Genomic DNA, 9,579 nt, shown 5'->3' on the forward strand with positions numbered 1-9,579 from the left:
GCTTCCAAAAGCAGCTCTGAAAGCTTTAACAGTACATCAACAGTGCCCTCTGGTGGGTATAGAGTCCTCCCATGGAACGCTGAGGTCCATCACACTGCATGTGGTGAGAGGTAGATGATGCCCACACAAACACAAATGAGTACTGCTCATTATGAGTACTGCTCATGCCAAAGACATTAAACACCCCTGCAGTCACGGAAATCTCCAACGTGATTCTGACTCATAGCCATTCAGTCCATAACAGTGGCTGAGAAACGTGGGACATGTTCAATAAGAGGGGAAAGCACATAATGTATAACAGAACGGATCATTTAACGTCCAAATAAAACATTTGAAACATTGAGAGTAAATCAGTTATCGTTGCTTTTTAAAATGTTAGAGTAGAGTGTGTGTAGAGCATATTACTTGACTACTTCTTTATGGTTTAAGGTTTTGTTCATTGAAGTTGATGTTTCCAACTATTCGGCTAGGTTATTCCTGCTTCCATATTGCAGCTGCAGCCATTATGCAAAACACATTCCCACACTTCATAAACTGAATCTGTGACAACCCATACATGGTGCTGTGTGGACAGGACACATCAATATTAGGTTACAAGACGCACCACACACCCCAATCACATGACACCGGCTGTCCAATAGCAGTACATCCAAAGCTATCAGAGTGGCATGGAGGGGGACTTTGTATTTCCTCCTCCATTGGTCTGGATAACTGTTTATGTTAATGTGGCCTTTACAACCCAAAAGCTGAGTTCTCTGCTACACCTGATTACTTATACACACACACAGTGGATTATTTCCTAAAAGCATGTCTGTGTTCTGACAATGGCATTTCCATGCATCTTTTGCATCAACCCAGTGCTGAGAGAAACTGACCCGTATAAGCGCTATTGATGTTGAAATTCACATTCAGATAGAAGAGACGGAAGGAGATATCTATATCTAATAAATGTCTATGACTTTCAGGGAGAGAGAGAGAGAGAGAGAGAGAGAGAGAGAGAGAGAGAGAGAGAGAGAGAGAGAGAGAGAGAGAGAGAGAGAGGCTAAAGCCTGCATAAGAGGGTAGGTAGTGGATGAAAGGAGGTAGAAGAGAGAGAGAGACAGAAAATTTATCCAGGTGATTGGTTTCCATGGAAACGGGCTGATGAGGTGTGAGTCTAAATAAAAGAGCAGGTCCTGGTTCAGTCTAAATCACTGTCTGTGACACACCGCTGGGGAGGGGAGGGGGACAGGGAGAGGGGAGCTAAAATGGTTGGGTCTCAGTCAGACCACACTGTCACATCTTCTGCACTCACTCACTGCTACCTCACATATTGCATATTATGATTCCACAAATCCCACATATCACTACAACTGTACTGAATACCACAAGTTATGTAGCACTTCATTCCTCATACAATTATTTTCACCTTACATGTCATACATCACACCTCACATATAGACCTCACATATTTCACATGACACAGAACACCTTGTACCTCAAATATCACCTATTCCACCTCACATTAAATATGTATGAGGGATGGCACAGTGGACTAAGGGAGTGCTTTTATTGTGGACCATAATCTAGCAGCATAGAGACCTTCAATACCCTCTGAGTAATGTACCTCCCACAGCAATACGGGACACGCCTACGGGAGAGACCCTGTCCTGTGTGTGCGCGCGTGTGTGTGCGCCTGTAATCTGTATGTGAGTGTGTGTGTGTGTGTGTGTGCGTGCGTGCGCGTGTGTGTGTGTGTGTGTGTGTGCGCCTGTAATCTGTATGTGAGTGTGTGAGTGTGTGTGTGTGCGTGTGTGCGTGCATGCGTGCGCGTGTGTGTGTGTGCCTGACAGTGTGTGCAGAGCATCCAGTACCTATCCAAAACACAGTTAGCTGTGATATCACTAAATACTTCAATGGATCAGATGCAAAGACTCATAAACAGGAAGCAGAGATCACATATTGTGGCAGTGTGAAGACAGGAAGCGCCATCTGAACAGATTACATACTATAACAACTATTTTCTACCCACTTTATCCACGTTACTCAGTCTCAGCCATGGCAGAGAGACCGTGGCAGTGAGGTGGATATGTGTTGAGCTGACAATATTTACAACATTATCCACTGAAGCTAAATATGAGAAAGTGTTCCCTGGCTGCTGGACAGCAGACAACAGCCAATTGAGGTCAAGTAGTAGAATGAATGGAGCTCATTGAGCTCTGAGAGGAGCGGAGGGGGGTGAGAAACTGAATATGGGGAAGGTTAAGGGATACGGAAATTCCCCATAAAGAGATATCATCAACCAGCATGAAGAGGCCCTACTGGACCCATGAGGAGCCAGAGGGTCCATCAGCTCCTCCCAGTAGTGTCATTTTAGCCAATCAGGAAAAGAAAGACTTGGCAACTCACCTCAACAAACAAGAAGCAGGGAACTATGGAGCTGCTGCTCTTCAAACCCGGCTTCTCCTCCTCTGCCGCCATCATTCTCTCGTTCTCTCTCTCCTGTCCTCTCTCCAGCACTCTCTCTCTCCTCACACCTGTGAAGGAAAGAGCGTTCCAGGTCAGTAAGAGATGTCTTGATCTAAAGGGAGCTTGAGGCTCAAAGTATAACATTAAATTTTATCCCGTGACAAGAATGTAGCATTGGATGGAACAATGGGTCTTGATGTTCTTATACAGAATAACAATTTTGTTTACATGTTACCTCTGTGGCCATGAGACAAAGTGCAAAGACCCTACCCCCCACCCACACACTCCCTCCCACTCTCCTCAACAAACACAAAGAAACAACTAAATAGTATAAAATAAGCCTATCAGTGTGCAGTAATGAGCCTCTCCCTCAGTCCTGATGAGTCAGTGCTGAAATGAAAATACAGATTGTGTCTAACACTGAATGCCACTATAATGAATGGAACCTTTATGAGTTAGAATAAACATAAATCCAGCCAATACACAACACAACATGGAAATAGCATATCTTAATGATGCATGCTACAAAGTAGTCTTAGATTAGAAATATGCTCTTGACATTTGCATAATCACATTTATGTTCTCATCTATACTGAATTAGACTATATTCCAACCAAGGCACAACCCTCTGTCTGCATGTCTCATTCAATGTCATGTCTACACGCTTTACACCGCAGGTAAGGGTGCTCTCGAGCGGCTAGATGTTCTTTACCGTTCGGGCCATCAGATTTGCCTGCCATCAATGCTCCTTATAGGGCACATCACTGCACTCTATACTCCTCTGTAAACTGGTTATCTCTGTATACCAGTTGCAAGACCCAGTGGTTGATGCTTATTTATAAAACCCTGTTAGGCCTCAATCCCCCCTATCTGAGATATCTACTGCAGCCCTCATCCTCCACATACAACACCCGTTCTGCCAGTCATATTCTGTTAAAGGTCCCCAAAGCACACACATCCCTCGGTCGCTCCTCTTTTCAGTTCACTGCGGCTAGCGACTGGAACGGGCTGCAACAAACACTCAAACTGGACAGTTTTATCTCAATCTCTTCATTCAAAGACTCAATCATGGACACTCTTACTGACAGTTGTGGCTGCTTTGTGTGATGTATTGTTGTCTCTACCTTCTTGCCCTGTGTGCTGTTGTCTGTGCCCAATAATGTTTCCACCATGTTTTGTGCTGCTACCATGTTGTGTTGCTACCATGGTGTGTTGTCATGTGTTGCTGCCTTGCTATGTTATTGTCTTAGGTATCGCTTTATGTAGTGTTGTGTCTCTTGTCTTTATGTGTGTTTTGTCCTATAGTTACAGTGCCTTGCGAAAGTATTCGGCCCCCTTGAACTTTGCGACCTTTTGCCACATTTCAGGCTTCAAACATAAAGATATAAAACTGTATTTTTTGTGAAGAATCAACAAGTGGGACACAATCATGAAGTGGAACGACATTTATTGGATATTTCAAACTTTTTTAACAAATCAAAAACTGAAAAATTGGGCGTGCAAAATTATTCAGCCCCCTTAAGTTAATACTTTGTAGCGCCACCTTTTTCTGCAATTACAGCTGTAAGTCGCTTGGGGTATGTCTCTATCAGTTTTGCACATCGAGAGACTGAATTTTTTTCCCATTCCTCCTTGCAAAACAGCTCGAGCTCAGTGAGGTTGGATGGAGAGCATTTGTGAACAGCAGTTTTCAGTTCTTTCCACAGATTCTCGATTGGATTCAGGTCTGGACTTTGACTTGGCCATTCTAACACCTGGATATGTTTCTTTTTGAACCATTCCATTGTAGATTTTGCTTTATGTTTTGGATCATTGTCTTGTTGGAAGACAAATCTCCGTCCCAGTCTCAGGTCTTTTGCAGACTCCATCAGGTTTTCTTCCAGAATGGTCCTGTATTTGGCTCCATCCATCTTCCCATCAATTTTAACCATCTTCCCTGTCCCTGCTGAAGAAAAGCAGGCCCAAACCATGATGCTGCCACCACCATGTTTGACAGTGGAGATGGTGTGTTCAGGGTGATGAGCTGTGTTGCTTTTACGCCAAACATAATGTTTTGCATTGTTGCCAAAAAGTTCAATTTTGGTTTCATCTGACCAGAGCACCTTCTTCAACATGTTTGGTGTGTCTCCCAGGTGGCTTGTGGCAAACGTTAAACAACACTTTTTATGGATATCTTTAAGAAATGGCTTTCTTCTTGCCACTCTTCCTTAAAGGCCAGATTTGTGCAATATACGACTGATTGTTGTCCTATGGACAGAGTCTCCCACCTCAGCTGTAGATCTCTGCAGTTCATCCTGAGTGATCATGGGCCTCTTGGCTGCATCTCTGATCAGTCTTCTCCTTGTATGAGCTGAAAGTTTAGAGGGACGGCCAGGTCTTGGTAGATTTGCAGTGGTCTGATACTCCTTCCATTTCAATATTATCACTTGCACAGTGCTCCTTGGGATGTTTAAAGCTTGGGAAATCTTTTTGTATCCAAATCCGGCTTTAAACTTCTTCACAACAGTATCTCGGACCTGCCTGGTGTGTTCCTTGTTCTTCATGATGCTCTCTGCGCTTTTAACGGACCTCTGAGACTATCACAGTGCAGGTGCATTTATACGGAGACTTGATTACACACAGGTGGATTGTATTTATCATCATTAGTCATTTAGGTCAACATTGGATCATTCAGAGATCCTCACTGAACTTCTGGAGAGAGTTTGCTGCACTGAAAGTAAAGGGGCTGAATAATTTTGCACGCCCAATTTTTCAGTTTTTGATTTGTTAAAAAAGTTTGAAATATCCAATAAATGTCGTTCCACTTCATGATTGTGTCCCACTTGTTGTTGATTCTTCACAAAAAATACAGTTTTATATCTTTATGTTTGAAGCCTGAAATGTGGCAAAAGGTCACAAAGTTCAAGGGGGCCGAATACTTTCGCAAGGCACTGTATATATATATATATATATATATATATTATTATTATTTTTATCCCACCCCCGGTCCGGCAGGAGGCCTTTTGCCTTTTGGTAGAATAACAATTTGTTCTTAACTGACTTGCCTAGTTAATGTGAAGTAAAATAAAAATACACGGTATCCCCAGCAGAACTACCTTGAGGGGAAGAATACAACAAGCCTTATCGGTTCAACGCAAGGCTAAGGGACAGGAACAATGCAAACTGGAAATGGTGCTCAGTCAGTGAGGAGTCTCCTGAGCTGGGACCTGAGGTTTTCCCTGACTACAGGAAAAACTACAGGCCCTAGTCATAGGCTATTGCGAGTCAGTTGGTCAGGTGAAACGCAGGGACCTTCTTACGACCATCCAACCTCTGTGTACCAGAACTCCTCCTGAAAAGATTCTATAGCTTGGATCTGGTCTGTGAGAGTTCCCATTTCCTGGGCGTTGTCAGATTGACCTCTATTCGGAGGAAATTAGTGTTGTGTGCCTCCCCCCACTGACAGTCAGTCTGGCAGGATGTCAGAGAATAGGCTGTGAGGATGAATAAGGAATGACACTGGGCTCTTAGCAGCAGAGAGAACGAAGAGAAGCAGGGCTGCTTTTAGAAATATCTCTCTCTCTCAAACATCTTGTAGCTGTGACTGAACAAGCTGAGGCACCAGTTAAGGGAAAATCACACAGGGTATTTTGGTGATCCTGCTCTACTGATCCCAGCAGCTGATGGGCAGTGTAATGCAGACTGAGGGGACGGCCAGGTGTCTAACGTCCCTAAGATCAGGTTGCCAGAAGGAGGGATGAGAGCAAGTCAGAACACAGGTGTTGCTATATGAGATGGAACCGAGTCTGTCAAAGAGAAAGCCTATGTGTCCACATGTGCTACATACCGAATAGAAAATATGTAGTATTTTGTAGAAACCTTTTGGGTGGGCAGGGAGGAGAGGGAGGAGAGAGAGATTTGTTGAGGAAGATAAAAGTAGGACACCAAGGGCAATTTTACCCAGAGATAGGAGAGAGAGTGTTGTTTGTTAGCATATGCCTGCCTGCGCATGCGTGTGCGTGTATGTGAGTCCAGCTGGATTTGATCTGAAAGGGACGCAGGGTGACAGGAGTCCTGATCTTGTTGGCTTGCCATCCGTCAGAGAGCCCAGCCAGCCTGTCATCACTGAGACACTGCAGCCCACAGACACACACGCAAACACAAAAGTGAGAGAAATTGAGGGAAGAGAGGAAAATACCAGGGAAAGAGAGAGGGAGGAAAAAGAATGAGAGAAGGGGGTTAGGAGGAAAGGACATGTGAAGGGAATGAAAGGATGAGGATGAGGTTGTTAATATGAATAGACAAGTGACTAGTTAGCTGACACAGAGGAGGAGGAAAACTATACAATATCCTGCTGGTCTGAATCTACAGTCAAAGGAGAGGAGCTCAGGAAACCATATGTCCACTCTCCTCCCTCAGACACACACACGAACAGGCACATGTACAGACACACACACGAACATGCACGCGTGCGACACACACGAACAGGCACATGTACAGACACACACACGAACATGCACGCGTGCGACACACACGAACAGGCACATGTACAGACACACACACGAACATGCACGCGTGCGACACACACGAACAGGCACATGTACAGACACACACCGCCTGGGGACACAAAGGCTAATTGGACATTACAATCTGGATCACGGCTGCCTTCACGTCCAGCTATTTCTACCACATACTGAGAGATACTACACACAAATATTTTACAACTGCACAGATATATATTGTAATATTCTATATGAACATAAAAGAGCAAAGTACAATGTACAGTGCCTTCAGAAAGTATTCACACCCCTTGACTTATTCCACATTGTTGTTACAGCCTGAATTCAAAATGAATTCAATATTTTTTTCTTACCCATATATACAATACCCCATAATGACAAAGTGAAAACATTTCAGCAAATTTACTGAAAATGAAAAATCTCATTTACATCAGTATTCACACCCCTGAGTCAATACATTTTATAATCACCTTTTGGCAGCGATTATAGCAGTGAGTATTTCCTGGATTGTACAATATTTGCACATTACTATTTTTAAAATTCCTCAAGCTCTGTCAAGTTGGTTGTTGTTCATTGCTAGACAGCCCTTTTCAAGTATTGTCATAGTTTTGACTTAAATAGGCTTGAAAGTCTGTAACTAGACCACTCAGGAACATTCAATGTGGTCTTGGTAAGCAACTCCAGTGAATATTTGGCCTTGTGTTTTAGGTTATTGTCCAGCTGAAAGGTGAATTTGTCTCCCATTGTCTAAGTAGTCTATCAGCAGACTGAACCAGGTTTTCCTCTAGGATCTATTCCATTACTTTTTTATCCTAAAATACTCCCTAGTTCTTGCCGTTGACAAGCATACCCATAATATGATGCAGTCACCACCATGCTTGAAAATATGAAGTGAACTGTTGTGCTGAATTTGCCCCAAGCATAATGCTTCATATTCAAACAGGATGCATGTTTTGGAATAATTTTATTCTGTACAGGCATTCTTCTTTTCACTCTATCATTTAGGTTAGTATTGTGGAGTAACTCCAATCTTATTGATCAATCCTCACTTGTTGAGCAAATGTATACTCCTGAACTTATTTAGGCTTGCCATAACAAAGGGGTTGAATACTTATTGACTCAAGATATTTCAGCTTTTCATTTTGAATTAAATTGTAAAACGTATTTCCACTTCGACATTATGGGGTATTGTGTGTAGGCCAGTGACAAAACAATCTTCATTTTAAATTCAGACTGTAACATAACAAAATGAGGGAAAGGTCAAGGGGCGTGAATACTTTCTGAAGGACACTGTATATGGCAGTCTGGTTGATCCTTTCATCCTTGAATGTAGCCATCCCCCTGACACAGTACTACTCAGAGAGGTACAAGGTAGTATATTAAATGTGTTTGTACAGTCCAATGCAGCATTTACATGGCACTGTCTGCTTCTTTCTTTCACCCTGTGTGTGGCTATCCTGTGCTGCTGAATACTCTCCTATAACCAATCACGTTCAAAAAGATCAGTCCAAGTCCCTTTAATCACTGCACTGTTGTCTTGGTGCATTACCAAGGTATGTGTAGTTAGCATGCAGGATGGTAGTATGTAGAGTGTGTGTGCATGCTGAATCTGCAGATATCCTGTGTGTAGAATACATGAACACACACACACCTTCACTTACATGATGAGAACACCGTCCCCCCGCCAGAGAGACAATCCCACTTCACGCTATTAATAGGGCGGTGTGGGTAGGGGGGGGGCCCTAATAGGATTTCAGAACGCTAGGTTATTAGAGCTTCCCTTTGGGGAATACCATGGTGAAACACTCCTCACCGCCACATAAACACCAAAACACTCACTGCCTCTCTGCATCAGACCACAATTTGAACCATTGACATACAGCACAATGTTAGCTTGCTAATGCTCCTCGTACTGCAACCCATGCAGACAGAGGAGAGGAAAACAGATGGAGGAGGGGAAAACCCATCACCCCCCTCTTACCTTAGACACCTCGCTGCTGCCTAGCTCCTCTGTTGCCGTGGCACCAGATTCCTACGCGGAGGCCATATCAGATGAGGGAAAGTGTAGTGAAAATCTCCCCACCCAGCTGCCTCTCTATCTCTTCTCCTTCTTCTTCTTCTCTCCTCCTCCAGAGTGAAGCGTGGTACTGGAGCTCCTCAGACAGACACACGCGCACGGAGATAAAGAGCGCTAGCGACTCCCCAGCCCTCCTCACACACTCGACACACTCCCCCTCTAATTAGCCACTTCAAATAAGCAGCCTGGGCTAATCAATTAAGTGTCGGGAATTACTGCATGTGCTGCGCTGTCTTCCAATACAGACCGAGAGGCAGCGTGTGTGGAAGATTGTGTATTCGTGTGTGAGTAAGAGAGAGAGAGGGATGTGTGGTATCTGTGCCACTAGAGAGAAGCTCATTTGTATTCAAAACTTGTTTCCTTCCATCCCTCTCTCTCTGTCCTCCCTCTCTCTCGCAGTGAATGAGGGAGGGAGGGAGGGGATGTAAACCCCAAACAGAGTGGTGTGTGTGAGAGAGAGAGAGGGATGGAGGGAGCTCAGGTGTGCCTCTTTGTCGGGCTGCAGCCTGTCTGCCTCAGGGCACACAATCCAATGAATACATGGCTATTGATCTA

The 9,579-nt window shown here is 44.0% G+C and overlaps 1 protein-coding gene across 3 annotated transcripts in view; it reads right to left on the reverse strand.

Annotated features, from left to right (window-relative positions):
- LOC135554269 (phospholipid phosphatase-related protein type 5-like) overlaps positions 1-9,075 on the reverse strand; it is a 56,953-nt gene extending 47,878 nt beyond the window's left edge. For all 3 annotated transcript variants that reach the window (XM_064986466.1, XM_064986468.1, XM_064986467.1), the window contains exons 1-2: positions 8,929-9,075; positions 2,389-2,516 (exon numbers count right to left, since the gene is read on the reverse strand). In XM_064986466.1, the coding sequence (XP_064842538.1) occupies positions 2,389-2,463 (75 nt within the window). In that variant the 5' untranslated portion in view covers positions 2,464-2,516; positions 8,929-9,075. The remainder of the gene's footprint in view (positions 1-2,388; positions 2,517-8,928) is intronic.
- Between the last annotated feature and the right edge of the window lie 504 nt (positions 9,076-9,579).

Source organism: Oncorhynchus masou, chromosome 14 (genome assembly GCF_036934945.1).
Source record: "Oncorhynchus masou masou isolate Uvic2021 chromosome 14, UVic_Omas_1.1, whole genome shotgun sequence".
NCBI classification, from domain to species: domain Eukaryota; kingdom Metazoa; phylum Chordata; class Actinopteri; order Salmoniformes; family Salmonidae; genus Oncorhynchus; species Oncorhynchus masou.